The sequence below is a fragment of the Ipomoea nil genome, unplaced genomic scaffold, assembly GCF_001879475.1.
Source record: "Ipomoea nil cultivar Tokyo-kokei standard unplaced genomic scaffold, Asagao_1.1 scaffold2761, whole genome shotgun sequence".
Lineage (NCBI taxonomy): Eukaryota > Viridiplantae > Streptophyta > Magnoliopsida > Solanales > Convolvulaceae > Ipomoea > Ipomoea nil.
In genome coordinates, this window is record NW_017619189.1 from 2,647,495 (window position 1) to 2,665,934 (window position 18,440).

General features: G+C 32.9%; 4 protein-coding genes across 5 annotated transcripts; all 4 read left to right on the forward strand.

Annotated features, from left to right (window-relative positions):
- Positions 1 to 2,504: 2,504 nt before the first annotated feature.
- LOC109156966 (protein FATTY ACID EXPORT 4, chloroplastic-like) lies at positions 2,505 to 4,844 on the forward strand. 2 transcript variants are annotated; one of them, XR_002050140.1, is made up of 5 exons: positions 2,505 to 2,832; positions 2,913 to 2,977; positions 3,951 to 4,038; positions 4,473 to 4,652; positions 4,693 to 4,844. XR_002050140.1 is itself a non-coding variant. In XM_019304851.1 (4 exons), the coding sequence occupies exons 1-4, from the start codon at positions 2,592 to 2,594 to the stop codon at positions 4,580 to 4,582; spliced, it is 504 nt and encodes a 167-aa protein (XP_019160396.1). In that variant the 5' UTR covers positions 2,505 to 2,591; the 3' UTR covers positions 4,583 to 4,844. The 2 variants fall into 2 exon arrangements, 1 of the variants encoding a protein (XP_019160396.1); XM_019304851.1 differs by having other exon boundaries at positions 4,473 to 4,844.
- Positions 4,845 to 5,674: 830 nt separating this feature from the next.
- LOC109157054 (probable aquaporin NIP5-1) lies at positions 5,675 to 9,060 on the forward strand. Its single transcript, XM_019304934.1, has 4 exons — positions 5,675 to 5,848; positions 6,535 to 6,954; positions 7,631 to 7,692; positions 8,894 to 9,060. The coding sequence occupies exons 1-4, from the start codon at positions 5,675 to 5,677 to the stop codon at positions 9,054 to 9,056; spliced, it is 819 nt and encodes a 272-aa protein (XP_019160479.1). The 3' UTR covers positions 9,057 to 9,060.
- A 2,404-nt stretch (positions 9,061 to 11,464) lies between these two features.
- Positions 11,465 to 12,268, forward strand: LOC109157091 (gibberellin-regulated protein 5-like). Its single transcript, XM_019304963.1, has 3 exons — positions 11,465 to 11,575; positions 11,750 to 11,825; positions 11,950 to 12,268. Exons 1-3 carry the CDS (start codon positions 11,498 to 11,500, stop codon positions 12,129 to 12,131), a joined length of 336 nt encoding a protein of 111 aa, XP_019160508.1. The 5' UTR covers positions 11,465 to 11,497; the 3' UTR covers positions 12,132 to 12,268.
- Positions 12,269 to 16,124: 3,856 nt separating this feature from the next.
- On the forward strand, positions 16,125 to 17,272 carry LOC109157150 (gibberellin-regulated protein 5-like). The gene is made up of 3 exons (XM_019305055.1): positions 16,125 to 16,248; positions 16,381 to 16,456; positions 17,010 to 17,272. The coding sequence occupies exons 1-3, from the start codon at positions 16,171 to 16,173 to the stop codon at positions 17,189 to 17,191; spliced, it is 336 nt and encodes a 111-aa protein (XP_019160600.1). The 5' UTR covers positions 16,125 to 16,170; the 3' UTR covers positions 17,192 to 17,272.
- The last annotated feature ends 1,168 nt before the right edge of the window (positions 17,273 to 18,440 follow it).

An 18,440-nucleotide genomic window follows, 5' to 3' on the forward strand; every position in this document is an offset into this window, starting at 1 on the left:
TGGTTTTTGCGCTTAAGGTGCGTGGGGTTTGTGCTTAAAGTGCGTGGGTTGTGTGTTTAATGTGAGTGATTTTCCTTCTTAAAGTGCGTGGGTTTTGTGTTTAATGTAAGTAGTTGTTGAAACTTAAAGTGCGTGATTTTTCTTTTTAAGGTGCATTGTTTTCCTTTTTAAGGTCCGTGATTTGTATGCTTAAATGCGTCAATTGTGTGAAATTTAAGATGAGCCATTTTAAAACCTTAGGTGCGTGGTTTGTGTTCTTAATATGCTTTATTGTGTGTTTAAAGTGCGTGATTTGTGTACTTAAGGTGCGTGGTTTGTGTTCTTAAGGTGTTTTGTTTGTGTGATTAAAGTGCGTGGTTCGTACGTGTACTTAAGTTGCGCAATTTTAATGCTTAAGTGCGTCAACCGCACGGAAACCCTTCTCCGCACCCAAAACCTTTCCTGTTAAAAATATATATATAAATATTAATAATGATTAATTTTCAACAAGTGTTATATAAGAAGATAGAGAAGTGCTACGATGAAAAAAAAATCAAAAAGTAAATTAAGAATTAACAAATTATTTTCGAGAATTTATGAATAACCTAATAGCAATGGAACTCTCGAAATAGTTATTCTAATCTCTTTGCAAAACGAATAACACATACATTCCCATGAATAAAAACCATTAATAAATAACAGATTAGACCTATTTAAATGACATTCCATTCCAGACATATTCTAGGAAGCAAATGTGTTGTAAGTTTTTTGTTTGTTTGTTTGTTTGTTTTTTTTTTTTCTATTTTTGGTTTTGTTTTAAATGTATTGTAAATTTGTTAAATTTTAAAGTGTTGAGAATTAAATGAATCAAATTTTTTAAAAAGCGACTAAATTAAACAATTGAATAAATAAATTAAACAAATTGAATAGTTTTGTATAAGACCATCCCACCAGACAATCTCATACAATACCTACTCAACAAAATTATATAGTATAAGGCTAAGGGAGAGTTTGGTTCGTTATATTTTTTAAAATTATCATATTACATTATTATTACTACTTGAAACATTATGTTGTACACATTATCAAGAATATGCTTAATTTGCGTATTAATCAAAATCGTGAGAATAGAATATTGGTCAGTAGTTGTCGGTAGTTATTTACTTAATTGTGTAAGGCGGCTATTTCTTTACTCCTAAATTTTACAATTCTTTTACTTTTACAAAGCTATATTGTAAGGTAGGTTATTTTTTTTAAAGAACATATATTTCTAATTACAATAATTAATTAACTTCGCCAAGGATAGTGTCGGCCAGAGGCCGGCGGCCACACTACGAAAGAACGGCGAGAAGCAAAGTTTGAAAAAAAACTTTCATAAACTGCCTCTGAAACCTCACCACCTCTCTACCCTCTCAAACCTTGATCCCAGCCGATGCCATCTCATTTGATCTGTTACGGTTGGATAATCCATCACAAACAACACTCACTGCATATATGGATCTATATAGAAATTATTAATCAATTGAACCAATAATTCTAACTACCGAATTAATATATTAATATATTAACACTCACCGTATATATGGATCTATAATTTGACTCAGTTACCTGTGGTATTATTTCGTCATAATGCTTAGTTTTTTTTTTTTTTTTTTTTTTTTTTTTTTTTTTTGTCAAATACTTAGTAGGATAATAATAAAAAAATAAAATAAATAAAAAAATTCACATGACTTCCTAATCATTCTGGTAACCTACTAAAAATGCTAATTGCACTTTTTTTTTTTTTTTTTTTTGCAGATTCATTGATCAATTTGGAGCTTATTCGAGTTTGGTGGCTTAATTGCTATCCCCCAAATAATTCAATGATCTATTTGTACCTTTTTGACAATTTATAGCGTGCACCATGGCGCACATAGCAATGTGCGCCCAGGCACAATACGCGCGCATTTCAATTGCTGACGTCACTCCGTCCGTCCAAACGGCCCAAACCCCATTATGTGTATTCAGTTAAAAGTTTTTGTGTATTGTACTATGAGTTTATGTGTATTCAGTTAAGAGTTTTGTGTATTCAGTTAAGAATTTATGTGTATTCAGATATTCAGTTAAGAGTTTCTGTGTATTCAGTTAAGAGTTTTTGTGTATATGTATCATGTTAGATTATGTGTATCATGTTAGATTATGTGTATTATGTTATGAGTTTATGTGTATTATGTTATGAGTTTATGTGTATTGTGTTAAGAGTTTATGTCTATTATATATTATGTTAGATTATGTATTGTAATAGAGTCGGTAGCTTTCAAAAAAAAAAAGATTATGTGTATTCTGTTATGAGTTTATATGCATTCGAGACAGATTTTTTTTTTTTTTTTGTTTGGACAATGCACCAATACGACGTCATTTTGGGAGGCACGGTACGCACATTGCTATGTGCGCCGTGGTGCACGGTATAACGATTATACCTTTTTCCTTTTTATTTATTTGAACTACGCAAGCTTGGCCCAATCAGCCCAACTTTTTTCTTTTTTTCCAATTAGCCCAACTAATACGGAGTAAAATTTATTTTTAAAAAAACCGGGATTATCGCCGGAATTGCAGTGTTCACGGGGGAGACGATGGGTTCTTGCAGCAATGTCAGCATCTTCTCGCCGCTTCCTACAAGACCATCTTTATCCCGCATTTCTTCTACCATTACCACCTTAGATGCACTAAGATTTCCGGCCCAGAAACGCCGACAGCCTTCCGCCACTGCGACAACCGGTCTCCGCTGTATCTGTCAGCTGACAACCATAGACCTCGCACCTCTAACCTCTGCAGCTTATGGAACGCTTTTGTTTGGTGGCGGCCTCTTTGCCTGTATGCCCTTTGCTTTTCTTGTTTCCAATTTGTGCATAATTGTCACATTTGAACCCCCAAAATACGTTCTTGGTTTGCAGATACAAGATCTGGAAGTAAGGGCTCACTTCTGGGCGGCTTAACCGGTGCTGGACTTATGGGTACAGTTAAGTATTGCAAACTTTTATTAGTTCATTCTTTAAACTGTTAAAAAAAAAATCCATTTTTTAGTGATAGTTGTTGTGGTTAACTTCCTATCTAGAATTATAGAATTTAAGGTTACAAGTATGACTCCTAGTCGGAGCAGCGTTGATTTGAGCTAGTCGAATATGGGTAATCTAGACTGTTTTATTTCCTAGTCGTTTTTTGCAACTAGGGTGGATTTACCCCGCACCTTCGGATAATGGTGGTAAGTTTTTCTCGTAATTAAAAAAAAAAAAAAGAATTAATAATAATAGAATTCAACTTGCAAAAAGACATGAAATGAATGGTGACATTAAGTTTGATTCCTACCAACTTAGCTGACTATTAGATGTCATGGATAGTGATGCTTAGAGTTTGTAGTATTTAACTCTTTATGACAATATGGAAGTCTTGAAAGTTGCTTTATCTTTGATATTTTTAGGAATAATAAAAAGATCAAATGTTTAGGTAGAGAATTGAATTCTGGTTGTTAAGGTTTCGGTTTCACTGTTTGTAATGCTTCTGATGTTCTTGCTTTTAGCTTTTGGTCAATTGATGAGTGGGGGTAAAAGGAATTAGATTAAAGTTCGCTTTATCCATGGCTCTGGTAACCCTATAGCCCACAGAGATTTATGGTTTTCGGTGTTGGTAGATCGTTGAATAGAAATATAGAATAGTGTTTTGAGAGCCGGCCTGCCATTTTTTGTCACTGTTGGAATCTTTAGTTCTTGAGATATAAAGTTGCAAACATGGATGGCTTATTCCCGGATTCTGTTCAATTCATTTCCTGATAATTGTCTTTATCAAGGCTCTGTTTGCCTACAATTGATGCTTATTCCTTTTGCATTGCACCTATAATTACCTAGAATAAGAGTTGCTTGTAAAACATGAGGACGTATCTATTCTGTCTGAGGTGCCCTGAACTGGATAAGGTTTTCCATTCCCCTCCTTTGCAGGCTTATTTTCTGATGCAAGCATCCGAGACAAAGGAATTAGGTGATGCCCTAGCATTCGGATCGGCTCTCCTCTTTGCTTGTGTATTCGGTAAGCCTTCAATTCCCTTCCTATTCACTCAACAATCTAATCGAGTAATCATATCGCCACCCACAAATCCACAATTATATATGTTGCAAAAATAAAGAGTTAGGTTTATCTATAGGGTTTTGTCTGTTTATGAATAGGCGAAACAGTTACTTACAGTTATGTGTTTGTATATATATATATATATATATATATATATATATATATATATATATATATATATATATATATATATATATATATATATATGTACTATGTTTCTTTGTTAGAAACACAGACAGATAATACAAAATCATACATTATCTATACATTTTCCATTCTTCGATTCTTAATTATTGCTTCCGCCTAACTGGCGGTGGTGGCGTTATTCTCCCTCCGTCAGGCCATTCCATCTTCCAAATTCAACAATATATAATTGTTTCGACTTTGTTGTGCAGGAATACGGTTGGGTGCTTCCCGCAAACTAGTCCCTGCAGGTCCTTTACTAGGGGTTTCCTTGGGAGCTCTGGCAGTGTTTATTCTAGCCTACCTGCAAGACAAGGTGTGATAGGCATGTGGAAGAATGGATAGGAATGAAACACTATCTTGGCCATTAAGGATTCCTTAATTGTTTCATTTGGGCAATGGAATGGTGGCAATAATATAATTCTCTGCATGTGTTTTTAGCAGAAGCTGATGAATTTGGTGGCAAGAATTCTCTGTAATCTCCTCAGTAGTGTTGTAATAAACAAATAATGAAATATATTATCTCTGATGAAATGCAAAGCTGCTTCAAATCATGGGGGAGGAGTAATGCTTTCCTGCTTAAAGAATAGCTATAGGCATATATATTTCATTGCCTATTGGGTTGCTTGAACCTTCTGCAAGGTATCTGTTCCATCATGACTGCTTCCTCTTTTAAACCACAAATCTCATTGGAGTGCGCGTAGAATGAATCGTTTACTCGAAAAAAGTCTGATTCAGAACTCTTTAATATTATAGTGGGTAAAAGTCTGACTCAAAACTTTTTAACATTATAGTCTGACTCAGAATTCTTTAATATTATAGTGGGTAAAAGTCTGACTCAAAACTTTTTAACATTATAGTCTGACTCAGAATTCTTTAATATTATAGTGGGTAAAAATCTGACTAAAAACTCTTTAACATTATAGTTTGACTCAAAACTTTTTAATATTATAGTGGGTAAAAGTCTTGACTCAAAACTCTTTAACATTATAGTCTGACTCAGAATTCTTTACCATTATTGCACATTCTTTATAAAAGTCGAACATATATATATATATATATATATATATATATATGCATAAGAAAATTTGACTTAAAACTCTTTAATATTGGGCATTTTTTTAGAAGAGTTAAGCATATGATCATCTGAATCAATCAAAATGGGCAAAAAAATAAGTATATTATTATATTCTTCATTTTAGTATATAGTATTATTCATGCACCATTTCTAGATAAATTTGATTATTTTATTTTTAAATTTAATATTTAAAAGTACCGATATAAATACTATAAAATTGCATGAAAAGGTGTTGGTTGATCATATATGTATCTATATATAAAGGGGTGTTTTGTACAAATGAATGCTTGCAAGACAAATTTAAATCTTGATTGAAGTGAAGGAAGAAGCTAGGAAATGCCGGAATACGAGGCTGCTAGAGCTCCGCCGGCGACTTCCGGCGGCACCCCAACGCCGTTTCTCACCTCTGTTCGGATAGACTCGCCGCCGTGTGATCGGAATCCAGTACCTCGTTGCAAGTGCTCCGCTTTGGACGCTGCACCGTCGACGGAAATTCCGCTTGCTCGCAAGGTAATTGCATGCCGGCCGGCCATGCATGCATGCATTTCCGGTCTTCTTCTTCTTCCTTTTTGCCTAGTCTGAGCCTTTTAGTTTTAATTAAACCCTAAACTTGAAGCCTGAGGGCCCCTCACTTCTTGCTCTAGTGATTATAATTTATAAAAAGAGATAAATTCACAGCTAAAAATTATGAAATTTCCAACCACTTAAATTTAGTCGAAAGTCTTATTTTGACCACTTTTGGTATCCAGAAAATCCTTTGTTGTTATTTTCAACCATTTTTTTCTTTCAACTTGATTTATGATCATTTTCAGGTGGTCGGAAATTACATAATTTCCAAGAGTGATTATAGACTTTGTTTCAATAAGATAGTGTTGAGTGCTTATTGTCTTACGAGTTTATTAGCTCACTAGTTCAGTAAGTAGTTTTATGTTTGAACCTCGACAATAACAGTGTAGCTCAAAGTTGATAGATCTCTTGTGCACATTGACATTTGACTAACGGGTTTCTATATATATTCACATTCAAACTTTCGATTTTGACAAAAACTTGTGTCAAACCGTTTGGCTGGTCAGATATTTGATTAATGAGGTCAAAGACCTGACCTATTAATCAAACATTTGGCTCATTATTTAATTACAGATTCCATCCAAATCTCGTGAGACGGTCTTACATGAGTGTTACCCATCGTTTTTCAGGTGGGGGCGGAGTTTGTGGGGACATTTATCCTTATATTCACCTCAACGGCTGCACCCATTGTGAACCAAAAGTACAATGGCGCGGAGACCTTGATCGGAAACGCTGCTTGCGCCGGCCTGGCCGTGATGAGTATTATTCTGTCCACCGGCCACATCTCCGGCGCTCATCTCAATCCTTCTCTCACCATTGCCTTTGCAGCCTTCCGCCATTTTCCTTGGTCCCAAGTCCCGGCTTATATAGTGGCACAAGTCTCGGCTTCCATATCTGCTTCTTTAGCTATCAAGGCCATTTTCCACCCTTTCATGTCCGGCGGCGTCACCGTCCCTTCAGTCGCCGCCGGCCAAGCTTTCGCGCTCGAGTTCCTCATCACCTTTAATCTACTCTTTGTTGTCACTGCGGTTGCTACAGATAGCCGTGCGGTGAGTATATAGATAGTCACAAATTATTACAACAAATCATTTTTATACTTCTCATGATCACTTAAAATGTTAAGAAAAGAAAAAAAAAAATCACTTTTGGTGTCTTGACTATTGTACTATCTAAGTGAAGTGCATCATATATAATTTGTATTGCGTTGATTATTGACTATTAATATTTTTAAGTTAAGTGCATGAAGTAATTTGTATCTCATTTAGTCATGATGTCTTATTTTCCAGTTAGTTTCATGTCAATTATTGCTGAAATTTCAACGATAAAAAAAATGTTCTAATTAAAAGGGTATTTTCAACCAACTATAGCCAGAAAAAAATATATTTTTCTAGTCAAAATTCTGACAATAGTTGGCCGGAAACTTAGCCAAAAAATTAGACGGCATGTCCAAATGAGATATAAATTACATAATCATGCACCTAATTTGAAAATATTAATAATCAATGACCGAATTTGATACATATACAATACACATCAAGGGATGAAATTTTTCCTTAAAACTAATTAATATCCATCAACATATCATGGACTAATTAATATCCATCAACATATCATGGAATATTAAAATGAATGAAAAAACTATATCTCAAATATTATCTATTTTTTTTTTTTTTAGAATCTATCAAATATTATCTACTTAAAGTATTTCTTTTCTAATTTTTGTAGGTGGGAGAATTGGCTGGTGTAGCAGTTGGAGCAACAGTCATGCTAAACATTCTTATTGCCGGGTGAGAAGACTAAATTAACTTCATGAATCATAGCTTCAAGCTTGCTAGGTTAAATGAAACTAATACTTTTGAGGAGTGATAAATTCTCATACTATTAATAATTTGGGAGAAATATAACAAAAAATAGTTTTTAAAAATATCATATTACGTCTAAGAATCTCATATTTTAAGAACTAAATAATGACATGTAACATATTAAGACTATGTGGTCTAACGGTACCCGGGTTGGACTTCCATTTGAAAGGTTGTGAGTTTAAGCTTCAGTGGAAATGTTATTGGTTCTTTGTGTTTCAGTAGGTTGAGAAAGTATACATGTAACATTTTTTTTTAAAAAATAATGTTAAATTTTCAAACATACGAGATTAATATTGGTCTTGTTTGGTAATTTATCAATCAATTTTAATTTATTTGACCACTATTAATTATTTGACTTGGTTAGAGAGTCAATATGGGTGTTTGGTAAATGACTATTAGCTGATTGAGTTAGTGAGTTTGACGAGTTGATATCATTAATTGATTGTATAAAAGTGTTTGGTAAATTAGTTGTTAGCTGATTACATACAAAATGACTTTTTCAAAAAGCTGATCGAAAAAGCTACATTGAGCAACTTTAATTTTTTAATTTTAACATTTTGAAGCAATAAGTTGTTACAAAAAGTTAATTAATCAAACACTTATATTGATTGTTTAACCAAATCAAACAACTAATAGTGGTCAAATAAGTCAAAATTGACTGATTGGCTAACTGTTTTACCAAACAGGTAAGTGTTTGATTAATTAGCTTTTTGTAACAACTTATTGCTCTAAAACGCTAAATTCAAAAAGCGGCTCAAAGTAGCTTTTTCGAGCAACTTTTTGAGAAAGTCATTCTGCAGGTAATCAGCTATCAGCTAACCGTCAATTTATCAAACATCTTTCTACACTCAACTAATGTTATTAACTAGCTAGTCAAATCCACTCAACAACTATCAGCTATTTACCATGGTTGCAAAAATCGCGCCTAGGTGCCGATTAATCGGCGCCTAGGCACTAGGCGGCGCTCAGCCGCGTCGAGGAATGCCGAAATCGGCTTCCTCCACGGCCGGGCTCCTAGGCAACCGAACCTCAATTTTTTACCGTGTTTTTCAATACTGCTATTTACCAAACACACCCATTATATTATGAATAACGTGGTTTATTATTTTGTTTTTGAATTGTGTAGGCCGTCTAGTGGTGGTTCTATGAATCCAGTGCGCAGCATAGGGCCGGCTGTGGCGGCCGGAAACTATAAATCAATATGGATATATTTGATTGCTCCAACTCTTGGTGCCCTTGCCGGAGCATCAATCTATACACTACTAAAGTCTAAAGGTTCGAGGACTTGAAATTGAAAACGACTCATCTCACCCACCCAAAAACTTCCACAGATAGTCGTCATGTGTATATATATGTGCTTGAGATCAAGGGTGAACTTACAGCATTTGATTTGAGTTTCATCTGGCTAGATGAGATGATATGATGATTGCATTAAAAATAAAAAACAATAAATTTAATTAGTACTATTAGCTGTTTTACCGTACTTATATTCTCACTAGCATTTTGTACACGCTATATGCGAAAATTCAAACATAATATTAAAATATTGATAAATAAAAATAATTAAAATCTTTTAGTTCAAATTATATTCCACACTTTCTTAAAATGATAAATTTTAATTATCATTTATAATATAATATAATATATATATATATATATATATATATATATATATATATATATATTCCCAATTCATGCTCCATATGCACACACACATTACGATTTTAATTCTTCTAATTAATTTTATTAATAGATCTATTTTTTAATGTACCGGATTAATTTTTATGGACTCATTTATATATATATATATATATATATATATATATATATATATATATATATATTCGCATAAGTAATACAAGGCCACACGGATGTCTCATTAGCAATAATTGATTGATTACCACCCCGTAATCCAACCCTAGAACCTAGATGCAACATATCTTATGCAGTAGAATAAACCAAAGGATTCTATTAAATTAAAATTAAAAATTAGAATCCGTAACGTCAAACAAGGAATGTTACCGCCACAACTACCCACTTCTAGATAGCTGTAATTTGGTAGAATTGGTAGTTAATGATCAATTTGGAAATTATGGCATAATTTACAGACTTTTTTGCATATTAACATGTGAAATTATGCATGTATCCTCGTATGGAAAAAAATCTATATGGTCAACACTTTACTAGGGATGGCAATGTGCCCCGTTCCCGACGGGGATCCCCAATCCCCGCCCCGATGGGGATGGGGATAAGGAAAATTTTTGGGGAACAGGGACGGGGACGGGGAATGTAAGCAATTCCCCGTCGGGGACGGGGATACCCCTCCCCGCCCCGTCCCCAATTAATTTTTATAATTAAATAGATAAATAATTAAATAAATAAATAAAGATATATATATATATATATATATATATATATATATATATATATATATATATATATATATATATATATAAAAATTAAAATTTAGGTTTTATTTTTAAACTTTAAAATTTTAACGAAGAGTTGACGGGGATGGGGAATCCCCGTCCCCGCCTAATTCCCCGCGGGTACGGGGATGGGGACTATTTTCAATTCCCCGCCGGGGATGGGGACGGGGACGGGGACGGGGTTGGGGATTCGGGGACGGGGACGGGGAGTATACTCCCCGCCCCCGCCCCGCCCCGTTGCCATCCCTACACTTTACTTATTAATTGGGACGGTCCGGTGCGAACGGAGATTAGTTTGAGTATGGTACAAACTTAAAGATGCCTCTTACAGTTAGGGCATGCTCAGGACGCCTCGTGGTCTGGTCTGACCCAAAAAAAAAATTATAATTTCCAAATTGATCTTTAACTACCAATTCTATCAAATTGTCATTGATTATGCAAATCTTTCTCATAATAGAATTTGGAAAGCCTACCGGGGTCCAACACAACCAGAAAAGTTGGTGAATCACTGAGAAATATAATATAAAAAATAGGTAGAAAAAGAATTGACACAATAATTTTTACGTGGAAATCGAAAAAAAAAAAACAACGGGCATTTTTGAGCGATGTCAAACCTAAAAAATTACTATATTATTGTAGGAGATTTTGTATATGTTACATTGTGTATGAATGAAGCTTTTTTCTATCTAGAGTGATGGAGTTTTCTTGCGAAGTCTTCTCATGTGAACATGAATCAGCTCCCCCCCCCCCCCACCCATTCTCTTGCTTTTCTGGCTCATTCTTATAGAATAATAAGCCGTTGGTATTCATGGTAGTTAATAAGGTGATTTATTGCCTTATTGGGTTTTAGGGGTAATTTAATAGATATTTTAATTAGTGGTGGTGGGTTATGATTTATGAAGGGATTTTATGAGTGCTGAATAGGAAAATAAATAGTCATTTAATAGGTTTTAGTAGGGTAATTAATGAGTGGTTATTTTGGGGGTTATGGGGTGTATAAGTGGTCTGACCGGCTTCCTATACTGGGTATTCATCACCCTCAACTATGGATAAGATTTACATACTTTGAAGATGTAATTTAATTAGTAAAATTTAATAGTAAAATCCTTCATTTTTAACGGTTATGAAAAAGTTAAATCACGGTGATTCAGTTCCCACATAAGTGTAAATGAATATTATTTTTTCTTCTCTCATATTATTTTACCTATAAAGGCAGATTGTTGTTAGGGTAACTCACATAATTCTTTTCCCTATACCAAAAGGAAAAGAAACAAATAGTGAAGTGAAAACACACAAAAACTATGGCCGTTTCTTCACGAATTCAATATACTTTCATCCTCTTCTTCGTTGCATCATTGGCAGTTCTCGACATTTCAATGGTAAGTTTGTATTTAATTATTCAATATTTAAAAATTGAATTGCACATATCATTTTAATAAGCCCTTACTAATCAAATCTACACACAAAATAAGTCGAAAAAATAGTGTCACCATTACTTTTATCGATCTTTTAGTTTGGTTTGATTTTCAAATTAAAATTGTTAAAACAAGCAGGCAGGACCACGCTTTGATGCAACGCTCGTATCAAAACCCCCTGTTGGTCGGTCCACTTGCCCTGTGCCGGCAAATCGTAAGTAATTCGTTTATAAAGACTTATTGACTTTTTTGATTTGAGCTATCGAATAATTTGTTTATAACAACTTATTGACTTTCTTGGTTTGAGCTATCGAATAATTCGTTTTTTTTTTTGGAAGGATGTGGGAGTGAATGCAATAGGAGATGTTCAGCAACATCTCACAAGAGTAACTGTTTGTTGTTCTGCAACAAGTGCTGCAACTGGTGCCATTGCGTCCCACCTGGTACTTATGGAAACAAGGGATGTTGTTCCTGCTATAACAATTGGAAGACCCAAGAAGGAGGCCCTAAATGTCCTTGAATTATATTATTTGTTTTAATTTAATTAAAACTATGCCAGGTTTTCGACTGCAATATAATGTTGTTGTGATTTAGTCCCATAAAAAGGATGGTTGTGGTCAATAATTATTGAAATTGAGAATTGACTTATGGTCAAAATATAATTTGATTGAGAGAATATTACGAGAATAATTATCTTCCTTATCAAATTTAGGCTCAAATATTTTATTTAAATATGTGTCATAATTTATTCTAATTAATTAGAGTTTTAATATTATATAGAATATTATGTAAATTCTGTAAACAATCAAATTAATATAATATAAAATATTATTAACTTCTATATTTGATTATGTAAATTTCGTAAACAATCTTTATATTATATATATATATATATATATATATATATATATATATATATATATATATATATATATATATATATATATATATATACAACATGAATGCACACAGTCTACTACAGAAATGCACAGAGACTAGAGTGTGTATAATTTGCCCAACATGAGTGCACACAATCTAGTGTGTGTATTCATGTAGTAGACTGTACATTCATATTGCGTCTCACAGTTCTATGAAAAGATGTTTCACTGGAACATTAGCTTTTATATATATATATATATATATATATATATATATATATATATATATATATATATATAGGTTTAGGATCAGGTGTACATGTCGCTTCTCGTGCGAAAATGCGGTTTGTGCACTTGAAGGCTTACAATCATGCACTTGAAGGTAAAAAATGTGTACTTGAAGGTAAAAAAGTTGCATTCGAAGGCAAATAGATGTGCAATTGATGCAATTTATAGTGCAAAAAATGAAGGTTATTCAACTTCAGTGTTATTAAATCAATTATCCATACAAATTGTTTGTAAATCTCACAAATTTCATTAGAAATTTAGTTATATCTTATTGAAAAGAATGCACAAGATATAACAAATACTGTCAAGAAGTTGTGCACTTGAAGGCAAAGAAACATGCACTAGAAGGCATAAAACTGTGCATTTGAAGGCAAAAGGGCTCACTTGAATGCAAAGTTTTTTTTAAATTTTTTTTTTTTTACACAATAGTAAGATACACATACACTTTTAGCCATTAAATTGAGCACTTGAAAGCATAAAGAGATAACTAGAAGGCAAGGGAGAAAAAAAAAAAAAAAAAAAAGACACTAAAAGGGAAAATTCGAATGAAATTAATTATGCATTCTTAGAAAGGAAAACATGCACTTGAAAGCCAAAAGATTTGCACTCAAAGGCACAAGGATGTGCATTCAAAATAGAAATTAAGTACTGAAATAAAAGTGATGCACTCGAAGAAGAAAAAGTATGCACTTGAAGAAGGGAAAATGCGCACTCGAAGAAGGACAAATGTGCACTCGAAAACAAAACACAAGCTGACTTATTTATCCAAAATTACAAATATGTCACCGCGTGTTTTTTAATTAAAATTCAATTTGGGCTGTTGATTTGGATTGCATCTATGGCTGTAAACTATCCGCATTTGTTACCTAATGAGACTTTTTTATTTGATCCTTATCCTACATATATATGGCTGTAAACTATCTACATTTTTCGCATCTTGGTCAAATTTAAGGTTCGTGGTTATCCTTCTTAAGATGCGTGGTTTTCCTTCTTATGGTGCATGATTTTTATGATGTGTGCTTCAGGTGCGTCAGTTGTTGAAACTTAAGTGCGTCGGTCTAAAGCTTTAGGTGTGTGGTTTTCCTTCTTAAGGTGTGTGGTTTGTATACTTAAGGTGCGTCAGTTGTTGAAACTTAAGGTGTGTCGCCCTAAAGCTTTAGGTGCGTGGTTTTCCTTCTTAAGTTGCGTTGTTTTCCTTTTTAAGGTGTGTCGGTCTAAAGCTTTAGGTGCGTGGTTTTCCTTCATAAGGTGCTTTGTTTTCATTCTTAAGGTGGCGTGCGTTGTTTTCCTTCTTAAGGTGCGCCATTTTTTACAGTTTGCTTCTTTAATTGAGGATGCACCTTTTTTTTTTTTTCATTCCCAAAACACAACTAGTATTCTTTATAAGATTTTCTCTACAAAAACCATATTTATGTTAATCCATCTTAAGGTGCGTAGATTCGAAGCATAAGATGCATTAAATTAGAATATTTTTTAAAGAGCATTGATCACCGCACTTTTGCACAGGAAGTTATCTTCGCACTTGAGCTGCTCCCTATATATATATATATATATATAGTTAATTACCATTTTGGTCCCTTGACTATGACGAAAGTACCAAATTGGTCATCGACTATCATTTTTTGCCAATTAAGTCTTCAAGTATAGATTTTGTGTCCGATATGGTCCTTCGTAAGTTTGGATGTTAACTGGACATCTCTTTTGAGGGCATAATAGGACTTTCACTCTTTCCCGCATTTCTACCTTCACCAGCTGCGCAAACCTAACTTACACTTTTATTCTCCCAAAATCCCCAATCTCGCTAAACCTAATTTTATTTCACGACCTAAACTATTCTGGAGACAATTTGTGGAAGGTGGATTTTACGAAAGTCTGTGATGGCTATAAGCAACACACAAGGCGGGAGTCATGTATGGGGCAACAGATGTAAGTTTATCTTGTTAGAGAGAAAAATGTCAAATAGGCCCCTGGACTTTACTCAAAAAGTTAATTAGGCTCTTAAACTTTCAAAAATTGTAATTAAACCCATAAACATGTTATTTTGAAGCATTTAAGCCCAGAAATCGACAACCTTTCTAACACTTTCCAGCAATAATCACCGGTGACTGGACAGTTGTCGATCACATTTGGAGGAGGCGACCAATTTGGTCAAAAACTGTCAATAATCGTCGTCGGAGTAGGTGACCAATTTGGTCGCCTTCTCCGGGGAAGGAGAAGGCAGACGAGTTGGTTGCCTTCTCCGGTGACTAGAGAAGATAACCAACTGGTGAACATACTAGTGGTTTGTAATAATTATGCCCTCAATTATGAAAATTCTACCCAAAATAGGGTGTTCGGGTGCATGGAGGGAATTATGGGTGGGTGGGGGAAGGGATTGTAATTTCATAGGAAAGGAATAGACTGAGAATTTAAATTCCAGTATTTTGTTTGCAGAAATAAAATTACAGAGAATTTTAATCCCAGTGTTTGGTATTCATGAGAATTGAAAGGGAATAAGTAGTATAAAAATGAAAATTTACATACTTATTATAACAAGCAACTTAAAAAAAAAAAAATTAGGTTAGAAAAAAGAAGTGTAATATTTTCTCAAGTATATCTTTTTCTTTTTTCTTCCCAAAAATTGCGGAGCTGAAAATACTAAGAGAATGAATGAGATTCTAATTTTGTGGAAATGAGGGAATTACAATTTCCTCTAAATGAAGGAATTTAATTGTCTTTGGAATTGGTAGAGAGAAATTCTAATTCCCTCAAACCAAGCGAGATGTATCAGGTGTAATGTGTAATAATTAATAACAAACTTTTATGGGTATGGTTTGCATAATCAATGACGTAATTTGGTAGAATTGGTAATTAATGACCAACGCAGAAATTATGGCGGAATTACAGACCTTTTTGTGTATTAACATGTTAAATTATGTTTTGACATTGAATTAAATGGGGTTTTAACGATGGCAATGACATAGTACAAAATTGTGTAAATTTAGCATAGTTAATGACATATTCTGGCAATTTGGAAATTGTGACATACGTGAAGGATTATTTTGGTTATTAACTTTTTCAGTAATTTTAAAAATTTCACCCGAATTCAACAGTCATTATAGATGACTTAATGGAAAACAATAATAATTCTCTACTTAAATTAAGGGTTTGTTGACCATGTTATAATTTCTAAAAGTTGTGAATTATACAATTATATTTAATGTGAATTAAATAAATATTTTTTTATTTATTTGTGGGGATATTAAACAATTCTTTTTTCTTTTTTTTTTTTCTCAAATACTGCATATCGATCCGAACAATTCTTTCTCTATAAAGGCAGATTGTTGTTGTGTTACTCACATAATTCTCTCCCCTATACCAAAAGAAAGAGTAAAGTGAGAACACTCAAAAGCTATGGCCGTTTCTTCAAGAATTGAATATACTTTCATCCTCTTCTTCGTTGCATTATTGACAGTTTTTGACGTTTCAATGGTAAGTTTTTATTTAATTATTTAATATTTAAAATAATCTACCCACAAAATTAGTTGAAAAATAGTATAAATCATTTGTCATTATATTTTTAGTTTGAATTAGTTTAGAATTTAAACTTGTGAAAACAAACAGGCAGGACCAGGTTTTGATGCAGCACTCGTCTTAAAACCCCCTGTTGGTCCGACCACTTGCCCTGTGCCCGCAAATCGTAAGTAGTTCGTCTATGAAGTAATATATGTTACTTTGTACATTTAATAATTATTTTTAAATTCAGAACTTTTAGGGAAGAATATTCAATTTTAAAATAGTAAAATCTTCTATAAGACCGTCTCATGGATCCTCATCTATGAGATGAATTGAGTTTTTCATAAATATTATACTTTTCCTCATAAGTAACTCTTGAACCCCTAATATTACATTTAGATTTAAAGCTATAGTATCTCATTTTTCTTCACAAGTATTACACTTTCTTTAGTAACAATATATCCAACCCCTAAATATTACATTTTGATTTTAAAATATTACATTTTTTTCTTGAAATAACAAACAATTTATTCATAATTAGTATTAAATTTTTTCAGCATAAGCATTACATTTCTATCTCGACTTGACCATTTTCACAAATAAAGATTCGTGAGAAGGTCTTATGTGGACAAACCGTTAAAAAAAAAAAAAACACTTTATTAGTGAATTTTAATCTCAAATTACCATGTGGTTATAAATTGGAGTACTAATTTGATTAATTTTTGTGTGTTTGGAAGAATGTGGAAGTGAATGCAATAGGAGATGTTCAGCAACATCTCACCAGAAGAGTTGTTTGATGTTCTGCAACATGTGCTGCAACTGGTGCCTTTGCGTCCCACCTGGTACTTATGGAAACAAGGAATGTTGTTCCTGCTATAACGATTGGAAGACCCAAGAAGGAGGACCTAAATGTCCTTGAATTATATTCATTATTTTAATGTAATTCAAACTATATATATATATGCTAGGTTTTCAACTGCAATCTTTACCATTCATTTTGGGGTTTTACCATGCATAAGATTCAAGGGTGTCAACCGGCATCCAACCCACCATTCTCTAAAGCAGGGTGGGACGTCTGGAGTGGACGATTATATTCCACCTTTTGTCACAAAGTGTCGATAATTCAGTTTGGTTGACATGAACGACCGTGCACTAATTCTTTAAGAGAGGTCAGAAGTTTGAATCTCCTCTTGTATAGAAAAAACTAATCTGGCCAGCACTTTGCGAATCGGCTTAGAGATTAGTCTGCATATAATACACCTCATAGCCTGACAAATAAAAAAGAGTCATGGTAAATCTTTAAGTTTGGATATATGTTATATTTATATCCCACAATACACACACTTTACATCAACTGAGATGGAAAGTGTATTAATTACTAATTAGTATACAAACTTATTTTTCAAGAATTAATTTTCAGTAGGGGCAATATTATTAGATGTATATGGAATCTAATAAAAATTACACATATTTAAATAACATTCTTTATTAATTACAGTGTGTAATAAATAACATTTATTTATTTATACTGTTTCTATATTACAAAAGTAATTATAATTACTTTCCACACCCAGGAGTCAAAATCAAACAAGATTAGTGGGATTGGAAAATAGTGCCATAATTATAACTTTAGGAAAAAGTTTAAACATCTAACAGAAGAAAGAAAGAAAAAAAAAATGTTGTTAATTTTAAGGGGAGCTGATACCAATTTTGGTCCCACGAGTATTAGTAAAATGGAGATTTTGGTCTACATGTTTAATTCCTATCAATTTAATTTTTATCCACTACTATTGTTTTAGTACCAATTTTTATCCACAACTATTGTTTTAGTACCACAACTAGTATTCCACCCGTGCGTTGCACGGTATGAAAATAAAAAAAGAAATATATATATATATATATATATATATATATATATATATATATATATATATATATATATATATATATATATATATATATATATATATATATATATATATATATTATGTTATGTTATGTATACAAACTCATAATAATTAGTGAGAACATGAATATAATTAAGAGTTTATAACAAATAAATAACAATATAGAAAATGTTATTATACAATCTTATATGTTGCAAAAAATGTGTGTTTCTTGCGCATTGTTTGAAAAATAACTCAATAATAGTTTTTGATGGAACATTT